Source organism: Monodelphis domestica, chromosome 5 (genome assembly GCF_027887165.1).
Source record: "Monodelphis domestica isolate mMonDom1 chromosome 5, mMonDom1.pri, whole genome shotgun sequence".
Taxonomy (NCBI): Eukaryota; Metazoa; Chordata; class Mammalia; order Didelphimorphia; family Didelphidae; genus Monodelphis; species Monodelphis domestica.
Window position 1 is genome coordinate 239,157,491 of NC_077231.1, and position 18,044 is coordinate 239,175,534.

Sequence of the window (18,044 nt, forward strand, 5' to 3'; positions counted from 1 at the left end):
AACCCCAGGACAGGGGCATAATTAAAATTCTCTAGAGCTCTTTTTTAGCATCATGCATTAAGTAACTGTTGGGGAAATACCAGATTTTAAGAGGTTCAAATCATCACCATTTTTTAAACCCTTACCTTCCATCTTAGAATTGATACTAGGTATTAGTGCTAAGGCAAAAGAGTGTTATAGGCTAGGTAATAAGGGGGTTAAGTGACTTTCCAGCTTGGAAGTGTCTGAGGCTACATTTGAACCCAGGACCTATTGTCTCTAGGTCTAGTTCTTAATCCACTGAATCACCTTGATGCCTCCATTACAATTTAAAAAATTTATTACTGCTGTTTGATTTTTTAAGTCATTTTTGGCTAAGTCCCCCTCTCTTGTTCCAACCAAGAGTTAGAGAAAACAGTTCAATCTTTAAGCCAAATCAACCAATGGCTTATGTCTGACATGTATGACATACACACCCACAAGCATGAACCTCTCTAAAGAATAGTGGGTAGTACACCAACATGCTTTTTTTTTTCCCACAGTAGAAATGCATGACATAACCAATTTACTTAGGTTGCTCAATAGATCTGCAGTCATGGAAATACTTCTCATTCATTAATTAGTCAGTTTTTATTATATTCTACCATGTACCAGGTACTGTGCTAAGTGCTGGAATATTCTCTTTTCCTTAACTCCAGGAATGTGGGACAATACCAATATAATTCTTTTTGCTGTTTAAACAACATGGCTTGTGAATTCTCCATTTAGAAGACTCTCTTTTTCAAATGCAAAATAAGGTAGATATCTTTCATGCTGTCCAATGTAAGGCACCGAAGGAGCTCTAATTTTCATCATTTTCTCTATGGAGATTTTGAAATACTTGTTGTTTTCTATTGCCACAAGGCTAGATTATGGTTCCCATTAAAGATCAAACATTGACCCTGGGGCTACAATGGCAATTCCAGTCCCTCCTTTAATGGTATTCTTTCCCCTTGGAAAGTCAGAATGGACTTCTTACTTACTTACTGTTACTTATTTACATCAGTTATGTCCTGTTGCCTGAGATCTTTTCTTCTTAAAATCTCTTGTTTCCTCTAGGACTCAGCCAAAAGGCCCCCTTCAACAAGAAGCCTTTCCTATTCCTAACCCCCTTCCCCCATCATTAGTATCTTAATCCCTTCAATTATCTTGTATTTATTTAATTTATATAGCTATATATAAACACTGTTTCCCTTATAGAATATAAGCCCTTTGAGGATAAGGACTGCTTGATATTGTCCTTGGTCATGTGCATGGTTCCAGAATGCTTTGAGACATAACTCTAGGAAAATTTGGAATCAAACCCTCATTGTTTTCTACCCACAATCCCTAGCACAGATTGCATAATCTATTTATAATAACTGATGTTTTAGCCTTTTTATTTTTTCTAACCTCTGTTGCCATTTCCTTGAATCAGTGTCAAAACTGCAGACTTGTCCACGGCAAATCAAGTTTTACTTAAAGACATCCTTCTTTAGTTTTGAATTTTTTTCTAGAATGGTTTACATCTATGTCAGGTTCTCCACTGATTATGTCCAGGAGATCAATGATTTCTCAGTGGCTACTACCTCTCCTTTTCTTTTCTTTAATAAAAACCAATTGATTATTTATTAATTTTTTTCTTTTAAAATTTTGAGTTCCAGGTCCTCTCTTTCCCACTCCCTTGTCATTCCCATTGAGATGGAAAACTATATATCAATTATATATGCAAAATGTATTTCAATATTAGCCATATTGAAAAAAGAAGTGAGAAAACAATACTTCAAATTGTACTCAGAGTTCATCATTTCTCTCTCTGAATATGGATAGATCTGTTATTTAAATTTTGACATAGTCATATCTTGTCCCCTTCCCCAATTCCCCCAAAATTCTTAGTTTCCTAAGGGAATGGACTGAACCTTTTCCCCAAAAGTGTCTAGCTCAGGGCCTTCTCATAGACCTTGTATAGATTAGCTAGGTGGTCAATATATATATTGGTTGGTATAACTCAATAATGAGAAGAATGAGATGATGCTTACCCACTATCTTCTAAGAAGATTCTTGTCACAATCCACACAACAATAAAGATTGTAGGGATTCCTGTAGAAAGACATTTCATTACTCCCAACCCCTTGAAGGATTCACAATGGTATGGAAGTCTTGGGATTTTTGAGTGCAAATGATAAATCCAGCTTGAAGGACATTACATGTATGGAGAATGAGATACATGAAAACTTCAATTGATCAGAATGTTGAAAAAAGAGCTTGCTCCACAGATTTTATCAAAGGATAAGTAAAGACTCTTCCCCAGTTCATATGGCTAAAAATCTTTCTAAAACATATTCTATTTCCCTGGCTTAATAAAGGGATCAAAAAGGCAAGGGAGACATGTAGAGTGGGCATTAGAAGACTGCTGTGGTCACTAGTGATGACATCATTCAGGAAACATATGACTGGAAAAGAAGGTGGCCCAATTGTGAAATAAGCCCAAGGGATGACCCATCGACAGCCTGAGTACCACCTTATACTCATGGAAGATCAGAAGAACCAGATGAATATTTCTGTTGGGTTGGGTGGATCTTCTGTGTATGACTTATGAGAGAAGATAGATAAGAAGTATCCAAGATGAGACTTCAGGGATTAATTATGATCTGTACCACAGGAGAGATTGTCTATATTAGGTGTCAAGCTCAGGAGATAAGGGCAGCAAGCAGTCAGAAAAACTCAAAGTGTTGCCTGAACCAGATTGCAATATAACTGTTAAATGTTTAACAAAATGAAGAAAAATAAAATATAATATAAATGATAGTAATTAGTGGTCCTTTAAGTCAATAAGAGCCTGACAGGGACGTTTTTCTAGTTCTGTTTGAGATTACCTATTTATTCTGTCAAGGCTAAAATCCTCTGAAGTGTTAAAGAGGTAAATAAAGCTCAGTGGAGATAATTACATCTTTGCTCTAAGTCTTGTAGGACCATAGTGACATCAACTGGTATATATAAGAGATGTGAGTTTGAGGTAGAATGTAGACTCACACTAGGGCATCTTTTGAACTAAAAAAAATAACAAAACACAAAACCCCAAACCCCAAACAATTAAATTCCTGATAAGAGCTCATTTTTGTACAGATTTTCCTCTTTATCACAATGAGGAAGACAGACAATCAGCCTCTAGGGCTGGAAGTCAACAGCTGATGCTAGTTGGCTTAATGAGGGCATCTGTAGTTGCAGGAGATGGGGGGGGGGGAGAGAGAGAGAGAGAGAGAGAGAGAGAGAGAGAGAGAGAGAGAGAGAGTGAGAGTTTTAGTGGAGAATAAAAGGAAGATGAGATCTTTTTGTGACAGTGACAGCAATGCAGCATTAGCAACCTGGTTATCTGGATGACTTTCCCTGTATGTCTGCTTAAGTTCTTGTTAATGGAAGAAATGAAATCATTTTCCAACAAGAATCTCTGAATTTGTGGGCTTTTCCTACATTTTCTTTTTTCCTGAGTCCACTGTCAAATCTATCTGAACTGTTGGTATGTCTTTTGGAATGGCGAAATTTTTAAGGATCAGAATAATACAAGAGTAGAGAATCTTCTTGGCACTTTCCCCAACCCCAATACAAACACACCCAGGGAAAATTTTTGTATTTTGGGCTATTCCATAAACTACCTGAAGTCTCAGGCAGAGAATACATGGAAGGGCTGAGCAGTGATGACTGTCACAAACTCAGTGACAGTTCCATCCTTAACACTTTTTGAGCCATTTTCTTCTGTCCCTAATGCCCTTTTCAAAGGTGGGATTCTAGCAGTCACTGATAATGGGAATTTTCCATTTAAAAATGGAATGCCTTTCTCTTTATATCTCATCCTTTCCCTAAATTCCAGTTAATTGTTTCTGTTAATTGGGTTTCTAGTTTATTAAGAACATTTTTCAAGACCTCTGGTAAATTATATATGTACTAGAAAATTTTCAGAGGCAGAAAAAATGAGACAAAATTACCTAGTTTTGCTTTTTATTAACACTTCAGATAAAAGTTTTGAACAAGAAACCTCTATTTGCCACCTGACTGCTCCCCTGGATTCATGATCTCCAGATCTCTAGAAAGTCATCATATTGCAAGATGAGATCATCCCCCAAACTTATACTTTCTCATGCCCTTTCCTCCTCAGACTTCAGGACTTCTTCATGTTCCACTTCAGGCACCCTCCCCTCCCCTTTTCAGTTTACTCATTGTGGTTTCTTTTTCCTATTAGTACTGTAAGGTTCTGGAGGCCAGGGGTTATTATATGATTTTTTTGGTCCTGCTAGCACTTGGTGCATTGCCTGGCACACAGTAGGTGCTTAATGCATGTTTATTGACTTTGACTCTAACTCTGACAAGGTAAAGAAGGATGAGTAAAACAACTAGAAAAGAGAAACTTTAAAATTATTCATGAGATGATTATTGAGAACCATGTTTTAAACAATACATCAGTTTTCAATATTGGTATTATTTTGGTCATTAGTTACCATAGATGTCTGAATATGTGCTAAAAACCATTCCTAAGAATCTCTAAGAAGCTACTTGAAGATCCTGAAAGGCAAATTTTCATGGGTTCTAAGAATGTTTTGCCACAGGGTTAAGTCTTTCTGAATGTGTGAGAGCATGATTATAAATGAAAACTGTGACATGGAAATTAACTTGTAGAATCACTAAGGGAAGGAAGCAGAAATGGGATATGGAAGGAGACCAAATTTTTATGACATTCTTACCCCATCCAATCAGAAGGTATATCAGGAAATGTCGATTTGAGGAAAATATAACCATAAGGAGTGTATGAAGGTAAAGTCCTTCCACCAGGAGCCAATAAAAATTTGCCATGATACAGTACTGGAAAAACACCAAGCTCAACTTGCAGCCAACCTGAAATAATACAAATAAAGAGTAAGGCCTGTTGAAAAAAAGAGGGGAAAATGTGGTCACATGCCTAAAAATAGCTTATGGCAGACAGAGATGCCCTAGTACATATTATGTCCCTCTGTTTGAGTAGGGAACAAAGGACAAATTGGTGTGCTGTCTAGGGAAGGGAAGTGATTAATATAAAGCATTCTGAGTGTTTATATAAATGTGCAAAAGAATGTATGTTATGTTAAAGTAAGCCCCCATGTGTGTATCTGACACCCTGTGAGACTATTTATTTGGGCATATTAAACTCACTGTAAGATAAATATTTTTTAAAAGATAAATGTAAATAACGATCTCTAAGAATAGTAAACTCATAACTTTAAAGTCAACGACTGAAAGGTTTAACTAAACAGTTAGGTTATTTAGCACATCCCTCTAACTATTCTTTCTTCCTCTTTGTCTTAGCTACTCTTGTTCTTTTGTCTTTTTTAAGCTTCTTTTTTCTTTTTTTTGGGGGGGGGATGGAGGGCTACTTGTACTTTGCCCTTCCCTGCTGTGTACTATTCACACAACTCCTCTAGTATCAAATAGAGTACTGGGGGATAATGAGGGGTTATTTTTTCCCATATGGGGAAAGAATATTTTATTTTATTTTATTTTATTTTTTAGGTGTGTAGGTCAAATGATAAGTTCATAGGTCCCTGGAGAAACCATAGGCAGTGTAATGCTCAGAGGAAAGTGTTGAGTGCAAATCATCCTCAATGTGGTCAGAATGAAGAGACAGATGTGTGGAAACTGTCTGGGCCACTTATGAGCATTAATAGGTACTTGGGCTGTTCTGATGAAAAATCAGAACCCAATAATTTGAATAATTCTGTAGTTTTGGCCAGTTGTTCCTTTCTATTAGGCTTAGGATGCTTATAGAAAAGGTACGGAGTTCAAATTTAAATGAGCTAATTTTGCTTCAAGCTATCATCTCTGGTGAAAGGCTTTGGAGGGTTGAGGCAAAAATTCCTACCAAAAATAAATTACTTTTTCTTTTTTCTTTCCATCTAACTATACCAAAATGAAGTACTTGCAATAATTTTATATACAACATAATAAATGTTGAATTGAATATATGAAAATGCTACCTATAGTGTATGATTGATATATTTTTATCTTCTTAAATTCAATAAAAATGCTTTTATATCTGTAAAAGGTTCTCTAAAATATTAAGTGCATTTCAATTTCCCCCCAAATTTCCATATATTGCACCTTAAGAAATTACCTCTTACTCTTCAGCTTCCATGTTTCTGGAAAATTTTACATTTTGTTTAGATAAGAGAAACCTTTTTGTGGAACAGGAAGCCAGAAAGCTTTAGCACAACCACATAGTCTAAGTCTTGGTTTCCCAACAAGTGTCTACTCCTTGGTTTTGGCCTCTTTTCCTTTCCTCTCTGAGTACTCTATTGTCTTGGTGACCACACTGTGGGTATGCTTCTCACAGCGCTGTGTTGGTGTGCTTGCCAAACATCAGAATCACAGTGGCAGGAACCTTAACCATGGACCCTTCTCCCCAAAATGGAAATTTTTCTTTCCACTCTTCTATATCTCCCATCTTGAGATAATGAGATGGCTGTGAGACCTTTTCAGGACTTGGGCTTTGGATAGCTCGGATTTTACTGTTTATATGTCTTGGTCTTTATGCATGATCTCACAGTAGATAGCCCCACAATGGCATGACTCAAGACTCCCTTGGTTGGTTCTAATGTGGGACAGGTTTGGGACTTGAGAAAGTTCTCATAGGTGCTACATTTGATATTTTTGTGATGAAGTTAAACTATTAATTTGTTGGTCATGGGATAGCCGAAATATAGCCTGCTCTTCTCATGGATCCCTATGCTGAACATCCCTTTCTAGTCAAACACACTCTGGCTGACATGGCTGGTCCAACACCAGTATATTGAGAGACAATGACAATTTTCTCTAGATGTCAGTGGTTCATTTCTAATATTAACCAGGGAATTTATAGAATGTCCAAAATATTCCAGATTTTACTCCTACTCATATTTACATCCTGGGAGGCTACAAGTGTGCCTGTTCACATCTCTCCATCAATGAGGGCAACTGGATGAAGGTAACATAGGACAGAACAATATTTTGATTTTCTACTGTTTGGAAAACTGGGCCAGCAACTAAATTTAAGTGTGTTGCCTTTGTCAGTTTAGCTGTCAGATAGTAAATGTTTAACAGAAGTCTGGAAGTTTTCAGTGTTAAAAGGGGAACATTTTTCATGTTCTTGGCTACCTACACTGCCCTGCCAACATCTTGAGTGAAAGTTCCATACCACCTATTTTGGGAGTCCTGCCTTACAAATTTTGTTTCATGGAATACTATTGACTAAGCCTGGCTGGAAACATAACTCTCTAAGTGATATAGTAAAGAGTAAGGATTTTTTTCTTTTTTTCTCTTTCTTAGAATGTACATTTTACCCAAATTTCCCATTTTCTACTCTCTGAGGGAAAATGTATTTCTTTTCTTTCTCTTTTTTAAATGTCCCTCCTTTTCATTTTTGCATCTCTTCCTTCTTTCTTCCTTTCCTTCATTCCATCTTGATTTTTATCTTTTGGTGAGTAAAGGGGTAGCTATAGTATCAAGGACATGGTTAGAGAGAAGGAACAGCTAGAGAATTCAGGATACTCTACTTTGTTCAAATTGAATTGTCAAAGGGAAAGAACACAGTCATTTGCTATTGTCCTCTCCTCTCCCCAACTCTTCCCTAGGGATTCCTCTTAAGCATTCAACCCTGCCATGCCCACCATCCATGAATTTTACCACGGCTCTTCCTGAAATTGGCAACCTAGCATTTGAACTATGTATGTACTCAAGTGATTCAAATGCATGAGCTTTATCTTTTGGTTCCATTCATAGGAATGCCTAATGATCTTTTAGGTTTGCTTAATTAGTCTGGCACTTCCTCAGAAAACTCCTCTCTATGGTTTAAAGGGTGCCTGGAGGAAATGAGGAGACCACAGCAAAAATTTTGCATCTCATTCCAAGAAATTATTATGAATGGAGATGTTTAGTATTTAGAGTATGGTCTTCTCTTTTCTGCCCTTCCTATTATTTCTTAGGTCTTATTTAGTTAGGGTGGCAGAGGAAACTGGCCAGAATTTCAGAACAATTTTCTCCCCCTCAAATGTTATCTTTTCTTGGAGATTGCCTAAATGAAGTGTCTTATTTTCGATCGTTGGATTATAGGAGGATACTATTCACTAAAGTATTTTGCATGTACCTTAAGCCAAATTATTTTTGACAACATGACTCCCTGAAGGAAAAGCATGAAGGAATATAGTACCTTTGTTCCTAATGCTTGATAGCCATTTGTCCTATATATTGGTATAAAGAACTGCTATTATATTAGAAAAATAAAATGTAATGAAGCATATTCCAGGATACAGTAGTCTTTCAAGCCATTCATCTGGGAGCAATTATGACAGCTGCTTAATCTACTCCCATGGAATGTGAATGGGAGGTTCCAGTATTCCCAGTTGTTTGTGAAACAAAAAGAAGTTCCAAGGGCCACAATATCCCAGCAGCAGCAATCTTAAACAGTCAAACCTCCCATCCTTAGAACAAAACAAGAGAAATTCAGCTGGAGTTCAGAGGTCTTGACCATACTATAAAATGGTTATCAAACAAACCACCCTAAAGTGATATATGAAGCTCTATGTGAACCAAAGGGGAAACAACCCTGACATTGAGATGGGTGGACAATATATCTAATTTTGGGAAAAGCTTTTTCCTTTACATAAAGGTTATGAGGATCAAAGGATTTAGTGCTGGAAGGCGCTTTAGAGATCACCTATAAAAGTGGATTCCTGCATCTTAGCATAATAAAATTCAAATGGATACTTTATATGCCATTATGGTTGGAATGTGCTTTTTATTTATTTAAAAATTAATTTTTATTTTTATTTTTTGTAATTAATGAATATTAAAAAATCTCCATTCTACATTTCTCCTATCCCATGAGAGCATTCGATTGTAAGCTACTCTGATTTCCTAAATGATACTAATTCTGTTTTGTGGCAAGAGATGGTTGTTCCTCAAATGATTGGAATGAAGACTTTTTTTTGGCCCCAACCACTTACCCTGGACCATAAGATTGCCTTACATAGGATCCTATCTTGGGTCTTTTTTAGATATTCTGCTTATTTTGGGCTATTGTGGCAATGAGCCCTGATCTTGCCTATCCTTCCAGATCTCCATGCTTGCTTTGCTGATTATTCATCCTCTCTATCACTGGCCTATGGCAAGTTCTTTGGTTTCTTTTCCTGGCTAGTGATATGAACAGTAAACCCTGCAATGATGAGAATTCAAAATGGAGAGAGAGGAACAATTTACTCAATGATGCTAGAATTATAAAAGAAAGCAATACTGAAAGACATCAGGAATCTCATCAGGGCAATGACCAGTTCTTACTTCAGAACACTGACAGTAAAACCTACCCTTCTTATGGTGGATAGATAATAGATGTAGAATAAGATGTACTTTTTCAATCATTTGCTAATGTTTTGAATTGCTTAGCCATACTTTTTGTTATAAGGGAATGTTCTAGGCTGGGGTAAAGAGTTGCCATTGGAAAGTGACAATGATGTAAAGAAAAGTTTCAATAAAATTGCATTTTTTTTATTTTAATGGAGTTTTTCTGCTCCTCTTAGTGAATGTTGTGGTTTACTAGTAATAATATCCATAGAGTTTAGGAAGAATTGGTACAACAGCTAAGAACAGAGAAGGGGCATCCTTACCCATGAAGATGGTTGGTCTGGACAGTGGACAGTGCTTGAGTTAGAATAAAGGATGTCATCCTTGACTAAAACAGAGATAGCCCTCAAGATGAAGGAAAGGAAAAGGTTCAAATGGATGTAATTCCTGGTACAATGCAGTTTCCTAGAAGAGAGAGAAATTTTGAAATCATATTTTAAACATCTTTAAGAACTAGCCATTTTAATCATTTGTCTATCTGGTTTGATTGTGTCTCTTAAGTGAATCTAACTGGAAGCCATGTCATGGCATCAGCTCCCCAAAGCAGAGAGATTCAATGCAAATTGTTTTTTGATGATTTGAATCCCTCAGTTCCATTGCATATTATATAGTGCTAGACCTGGAATGAAGAAGACTTGAATTCATATCTGACCTTAGACACTTACTAGCTGTGTTCTTGGACAGTAATAATAATAATAGTTTAATAATATCCTATAATTAGCATAACAAATAGTAATAGTACAATGATATATTATTAGTTGTATTTTTAGTAATATAATAAATAATAATTTAAGTTAATATTAATAATAGTTACTAACACATATAGCACTTACTATGTGCCAGTCACTGGGCTAAGTGGTTGGCAGTGATTTCATTTGATCCTCACAGCAACCCTGGGAGATAGATACTACTATCTCCATTTTATAGAGGAGGGAAATGAAGTAAATACAGGTTAAGACACTTGCCCAGAATTACACAACTTGTAAATGTCTGAGGACAAATCTGAAAGTTCATATTAATTTTATTTTATTTTAATTTTATTTTATTTTTTAGTGCTGAAGAACATCTTTATTCAGTGCTTTAAACATACATTATTGATTAACTTGTTGTTTGGTTGTTTTAGTCATGTCCAATTCTTCATAACTCTGTTTTGATTTTTTTATTAGAATTGAAAATTTTTAATTAATTGATTTAGAATATTTTTCCGTGGTGACATTATTCATGTTCGTTCCCTCCCTTTCTCCGACTCCCTCCTATAGCCAATGAGCAACTCCACTGGGTTTTATGTGTGTCGTTGATCAAGACCTATTTCTATATTATTGATATTTACTTTAGGGTGATCTGTTAGAGTCTACATTCCCAATCATGTCTCCATCAATCCATGTGATTGAGCAGTTGTTTTTCTTCTGTATTTCTATTTCCACAGTTTTTCTCTGGATATGAATAGTGTTCTTTCTCAGAAGTCTTTCTCTGAGGCCAAATCCAAACAAATCACTGCATCACTTTCTAGTTTCCCATAACATTTTAACTTCTGTATGCTTGTTTCCTCATCTACAAAATGGGGATTATTAATAGCATTTTCCTCTATGGTTGTTGTCAGGATCAAACATGACAGTATTTGTAAAGTGCTTTGCAACTTTAAAATGTGTTTTAAATACTAGGTATTGTTATATTGCTTTGGTTGTTGTTATCTCCCATGCCTGTCTCTTTGGCAAACCTTATACCAGCTGACTGTCATTGGGTGCTCAGCTCTTATTTCTTGTCTTTTTCCTTTCTGGGGGTAGAAGAATATTTTTGGTAGGGGTGAATCTTGGGGGGGGGTCCCCATGTACTTTCCTCTAGATGGTTTCATTTTCTTTATTTCTTTTGACACAAGAATGACTAGAAGGGCCTTTGAGATCATCTCTTTGACATTATTAACAAATGAACTACCTGACAGAAATAGATTTGTCAGATCACTGAATCTTAACTATTGAACTGCTGAAGTTTTTAATACTTATTTTTATGTTAACATTTTTAAAATTAACAGTGTATTATCTATTAGTTTCTACATAGGCTTAGCAAATATTATATTGACTATGATTTAAACTTTGCTAAATGACCTGGAGTTGTTATTATGTATTTCAATAACAGTAGCTCAAGGCAGCTGATATTTGAAGGCATATCTTTTCCCTACACACCAAAGTGATCCTATCTGGTCTTCTATCTCCTATAGAGAGCTCTTCTCTTCTACTATCTCTCTTTGATTCTGTTAGAGTATAATACTTATTACTCCTGTTACCAATTCTGGTATTTGACTTCTTTGCTGCATGTTGTCCTTTTCTATGTTAAATCAGAATTTGTATTTCCATCTGTCATTGTTTGAATTCTTGCCATTCCCCTATATTACTTGACTTTCCCCAAGTCATCATCTCAGAAGCCAATGATAATGCTTCTTTCCTTTTGGACAACAACATGCTTAATCAAAATCCAATGCAATAAAGTTTGGGGAATGTTGCTTTTGTTACTCATTACTCAATATTCTTTCTTTCTCTTTTTTTCTATCTTAATCTAATACTATTCTGGGTAGGTGGGACAGGTTAACTTCAAGGCTCACCTCTAGATAAATGAGTCTTTATTGTATAATATTACAATAATAAGAAGGCAATGCAGTTCAACCTTGAGGAAGAAATAGAACAAGTGTAGGTATGGTGCCAAAAAAGGCCACTGGTGTTCTCACTTGGGTTTGGATGGCAATTGATTGACTGACAGCGATGATGGAAGTAGCAACTGATATGACTACTGGCCTCACAATACAACAGTGATTCAGGATGGAAAGAGAAAAGTGAGGATAAGGTAGGACTCTCATTGCAATGGCTTATAGGTCTCAGGAGGCCTTTCCTCCAGTGGGTATCTTGGGCATACTTCATCTCATTATTGCTATCATGGGAGGCATCCACACATCAAGAGCCATCTAGGTATTTTGATAGCTCAAGCTCTAGGCTGGAAGTCAAGACCTGATTAAATCCAAACCTCAGACACTTGTTGGATGTATGATCCTGGGCAAGCACCTAACTGTTTGCCTTGTTTACCTTAACTGTAAAAGAAGGATAATAATAATACCTATCTCTTAGTTTTGTTGTAAAGATCAAATAAGATGTTATAAAGAGCTTAGGTGAGCATCCAGGGTATAGGCACTGCATAAATTCTTTTTCCCTTTCTCCGAATGCCATAGACAGCATCTAATGCAAAGCCTAAAGAGATTTACTTTTAATATATATCTGGATGACAAGATCTAAAGACACTCTTATATGTGTTTATTTAATGGAAATTTTGAACATCATACATCCTCCTGAATGAGATTCATGACTATGCCAGGCAGTTCAGATTAACTAATAGCTAGTTGACATTTATATAGCACTTTAAAGTTTGAAAAGTGTTTTAAAAATACTGCTTCATTTTCACAACAACCCTTGGAGATGGGTGCTATAATTATCCCCATTTTAGAGAAAAGGAAGCTGAGTCAGATGGAAATTAAATAAAGTACACAGGTCTATACAACTAGTAAATGTTTGAGGTTGAATTTGAACTTAGTCAAGTCTTTCCATTATACCAGGCTGATGAAGAATGTCTGGGAAATTGGATGAGCAATATATATATATATATGTACCTTCTCTCATATATATATATATATATTGTTCATCCAATTTCCCATCTGACTCAGCTTCCTTTTCTCGAGTTTTATTACTGGAAAAGGAGATGGACCAGTCACATTGGAAGTAAGGGATAATGGTCTATTTGTTGTTAATTAAGTAATATAAAGAGATCTAGAGTATGAATCCCTCCCCACCTCTCCTAATGCCACAGTAACCACATTGTGTGTGTCCCCTATGGAGTATTTATGGAATACACTGACATAATTAATACAAGTTGAGAACATGGTGGTAAATCTTGAAATGAAATACCAGAAAGGACATCCACATTGATGAGACTGGTCCATTGAAATTCTCTAGGATTATAATGCCTGTCTGTCTTATTAGTGTGCTATGCTCTTTCTAAGAAATTGTTACAAAAGAGTATGAAGGAGGGTGAATGTAATCTGCATTTTTCTGAAGGTAATTCTGTACCCATGATGCTGTTGTTGAACTGTACTGGTCTTCTAACACAGAATTTTTAGGGAGTTGCTTCGAGATGCTTTTTTTTTTAATCTTCAGGCTTAGAAGAATCTACTCTGAGACAACTAAATATATAACATTTTGACTGATGATAAATATATTTGTGACTTCTACTTGAGGAAGACAACATTGACACAGGAAAAAAAGCACTGGATTTGGTATAAAAGAACCTGAATTCAGGTACCATCTTTTCCACCTATTACCTACAAGATGGCAGGCAAGTCATTTTAACTCCTTTTCTGGGATGAATTAGGTGATTTCTAAGATTCCTTTTGATTATAAACCTATGATTCCCTACATATCTTGAAAAGTGGACATTACTATATTCTATTGGACATAAAACTCAGCTCTTTGTATATAGCAGTAGTCTTCAAGAGAGATAGCATTGTAGGATGGAAAGGACATTGGTTTTTTTGAAGTCAGAGGATATGGGTTTGTAAATTACCTCTGTCATTCTCTGGATTCATCTGTGTGCTTTTAGTCATATAGTATCTTAAAGTCTCGGTTTCCTTCTCTGTAAAATGAGGTTAGACTAGATGTCCTCTGAAGTCCCTTCTACCTCTTAATCTATGAGTGTAAGACTATAATTCATTCAGCCTATTTGGTATAGCTATTCCAACTTCGTGCTCTCAATTTATGAAATGGAGAAAATGATATTTGTCTCTTCTCTAGTTCACAAGCTATTGTGTACATTAACTGGGTGATGACTTCAAATAGCTCTAGACTGCTAGAACAGAAATGTCAAGCAAATGAAATATGTTATATGTATAATCTGAACTTCTGTGATTTGACTAATATTCAGATCATTACTGGAATTTTGGACCCAGTAGTTAGTTACATGAGACTAATGGGGGAAAAGGGGGGATGGGAGAATGATTCTATGACTTGAGATTCAGGAAGCCAGTAGTAGAGTCCAGAATGGTGCTTGGATGTCTGCTAGTCATCAGTAATGCAAGTTACTGTATTGTTGGTTAAACTTCAACAAGCACTGAAATTTCCTTTTAGAAACTGAGTGCTTCAGGCGAGTGACTATGACCTGTATTTGGAGAGAGTCCTGTCTGATATCAAGTGAAGCAATTTGGTAATCACTTAATGCATCAACAAACAAGCTTGCAGAAACTCCTAAATTGCTATCAGGTCAGGTAGTTAAGTAGGTCACTGAGCTAAAACTTGAGGGAAGTCAATTAATGCCAGGAATTTTGGATTCTTTGATGGTGCAGTCTCTCTCTCTCTCTCTCTCTCTCTCTCTCTCTCTCGCTCTCTCTCTCTCTCTCCTCTCTCTCCTCTCTCTCTCTCTCTCTCTCTCTCTCTCTCTCTCTCTCTCTCTCTCTCTCCTCTCTCTCTCTCTCTCTCTCTCTCTCTCTCTCTCTCTCTCTCTCTCTCTCTCTCTCTCTCTCCCCCCATACAAACAATTGTTAGTTTAAATCCTTTTATTCACATCTACTTCTCTAAATTTTCTAGCATATATCCCTGACCCAAATGGTACCCACTCAGAGACATAGTCACAAGAAAGAAAGCAGCTTGAGAATATTTTTCAAAAGGTATGTAAGGTCAACTAGTTGATAAAGCCGGAATCCCTGAAAAATCAAAGTAGTACTGCATTATATTTTAATCCCTGTGCTTCTATTTTTGGAAGATAGCCCCCTAGTCATATGGTTGGTTTTATATGATAAATTTTTCAGTGCAGGAAGAGTATTTTATAAAAGTCATATTATTAGTGTTCTTGGTGGAACTCATTGCTAATAAGACCTAGGCTTGGATTCAATACATCAATGGACTAGTTAGTTTGTAAAACTAACTTCTGTAAAGTTGTAAAACTTCTGTTCCATGAAAGTTTGCCATATCACTTGAACCTGACTACCCAGAGGAAAGTACCATTAAAAGAGTGATTCATTTAGATTCAAAGAACCCAGATTTGATTTGGGAGAATTATTTCACCTCCTTGAAATGTCTCTAAAATGAATTCCCTCAGTTTCCCCATCTTTAAAATGATATATTCCCTAGAAGACCTCTGAGGTCCTTTCCAGCATTAAATCAATTTTCCTGAGATCTTGAAAATATGTGCCACTTTGTCAGAAGGATGACCTATTGAGAAATTATGGATGGCTTATTATGACTGTTTCTACTACTAGAAAAATAGCCCAAACAGATTGGAGGCTGCTTAATGGCAAGGTCCATGTATCCCCTTTTTTATTTCTCAAAGGGTAGATATTTGTCCCCTTCCTCCTTCCCTTCATCTTTCTCTTCTCTTTCTCTCTTCTTCCTTTCTCCCTCTTTCCCTCTTTCCTTTATCTTTCTCTCTTCCTTCCTATCTCTCTTTTCTCCCTCTTTTCTTTTTCTTTCTCCCCTTGCATTCCTCATTTCTTTTTCACCTCTCAGTTTTCTCTCTCTTCTTCCTCATTTTCCTTTACCTACTTCCCTCCTTTTCTCCTTCCCTCTTTCCCCCTTTCCATTCTTTCTGTCCCTCCATCATTATTTTCACCAATATAGGAACTGCTACCTAATGAAGACAGGCAACTCATCTTTAACATATTGCCTCAGATAGTTTCTTAATATTAGATGTTCATCAGATGAATCTTGAATTCAGTGTCACATTGAATGTGGGTTTCTAGTATAATTTTTAATAATTATAGTAATTCACAATCATATGGCACTTTGAGGTTACAAAATACTTTTGTTATTAAAAAAATTCTGAGATAAGTAGTATAAGCACAAGTGGGGAAACTAAGGCTCCAAGATATTTGCTTACTTGCATTGGGTCACAAAGGTAATAAATGTCTGAGCTGAGACTCAAATGCAGATTTCTGACACAAAATCACTTTTCTTTCAATTTTCTTTGAAAAAAGACAGCATGCTAAAATGGGGGTGGGGGTGAAGTTAGCAATGTATTTCAGTCCAGCACTGGTGTATATGAAGAACCATCTGTTCAGAATTCTATGGGAATACATTGCAGCCTTAGATGATGTGTATTATTCTGCCCAGGGAAAGAGGACTTAGACATGGGAATGGTTATTTCCTATTTTCTTCTTATATTCACAGCTCTGTAATCCCAAGAATTCACCACAACAGCATTCTCCCACCTGTTTGCATCCTTTGCTTACCTGAATAGGCAAAGGATTATACTTCCAGTTGTCAGAGCAATCAGAGAGACACTGTATCCTAAGGTATAAATTGCCTTCACCAGGATATAGAAAGTGATCTAAGAAGAGAAAAATTCATTGATAAGTTCTTAGTGATAAACATAAAAAATGAGAATTATGGTAATGATCTTCCTAGCTATCAAACATGAATTAGGACCACAGAATGATCATCAGTGATGAAAGAGAGTGAGTAGGGGATTAGGTTCAATTGGCTCATGACTGTCTTGAAAGAAAGCAGTATAATACAGTAGAAAGAGTGATAGATTTGGCATCAGAGGACCACCAGAGAATTGTGAAATTCATTTCATCTCCCTGATACATCTGTGAAATGAATTCTCTCAGTTTCCTCAACTACAAAATGAGATTATACTAGATGACCTCTGCAGTTCAGTTCAGATTTTAATCACAGTCTTGGATCTTGAAAATGTGTTCTATTTGTCCCAAAGATAGCCTTTTGAGAAAATGAAGATGGCTTAACACCAGCTCAAATCTCAGCTGCTCAGCTTACTAGATGTGTGACCTTGGGTGGATTACTTTCCTTATTGTGGTCTTAGTGTCTTAATACCTAAAGTGAAGGGGTCAGACTGGGTGACTTCTAAGGCTCCTTCCTATTTGAATTTATGATCCTCAGGCTGCTTTGGGTAAAATACCTTCATGAGTCACCCTGCTATCAAATGAATGCTTTTTTGTTCTCCTTCACCTTGGTTCTCTATTGATTCCTCAGTTTCATACAGTTGATACCAATTCTCTTCCCAAGAGGGAATGTTAGGTTGCCCATGATCTTTTTGTATTTTCTCTCATTGGTTGTAATCATAAGAAGCCACAAGGGATTCAAATCCATCATCAGAGAAAGGCTAAACACGTACTGGAATCTCTCAGTGTCTACAGAGTTTAGATTCTTCTAGGATGTATTGGTGATGATGGGAACAATAATGATGATAAAGTTATAATCCTAATGGCATAATTACTGATAACACCTACAGGTTGGTTTATATTTTTCTCTTCCATTTTTATTTATGGGAAGCTAACCTAGGACTGAGCATCATTATTTTAAGTCATTTTAGAAAGATACACAGGCAAATCCCTTTCAAGTGGAAACATGAGTAATCTCAGTGCATTCTTTCTAAATGAATTTTATTCTAAAAATAGGCAGTCCTAAGAAATCTATGAAAATTATACCAAACTTCATCGCTATTTGAAATATAACATTAAAAATACTTTAAAAAGTGATAATGATTTCTATCAATAGTACTTCTAAAGTTATATTCATTGCATTACTTTAAAAATACTATTACATTTACAAGGGAATAATTCAGGTATACTCCAGGAGGTACTGGGAATTCTTCCTGGCATT

At 36.2% G+C, this 18,044-nt stretch overlaps 1 protein-coding gene across 1 annotated transcript in view; it reads right to left on the bottom strand.

Moving 5' to 3' along the window:
* VIPR2 (vasoactive intestinal peptide receptor 2) overlaps positions 1-18,044 on the bottom strand; it is a 166,190-nt gene that overhangs the window by 18,313 nt on the left and 129,833 nt on the right. Inside the window, exons 5-8 of the mRNA XM_007504692.2 lie at positions 16,652-16,749; positions 9,660-9,801; positions 4,734-4,884; positions 2,037-2,097 (exon numbers count right to left, since the gene is read on the bottom strand). Coding sequence (XP_007504754.1) covers positions 2,037-2,097; positions 4,734-4,884; positions 9,660-9,801; positions 16,652-16,749 — 452 coding nt within the window. The remainder of the gene's footprint in view (positions 1-2,036; positions 2,098-4,733; positions 4,885-9,659; positions 9,802-16,651; positions 16,750-18,044) is intronic.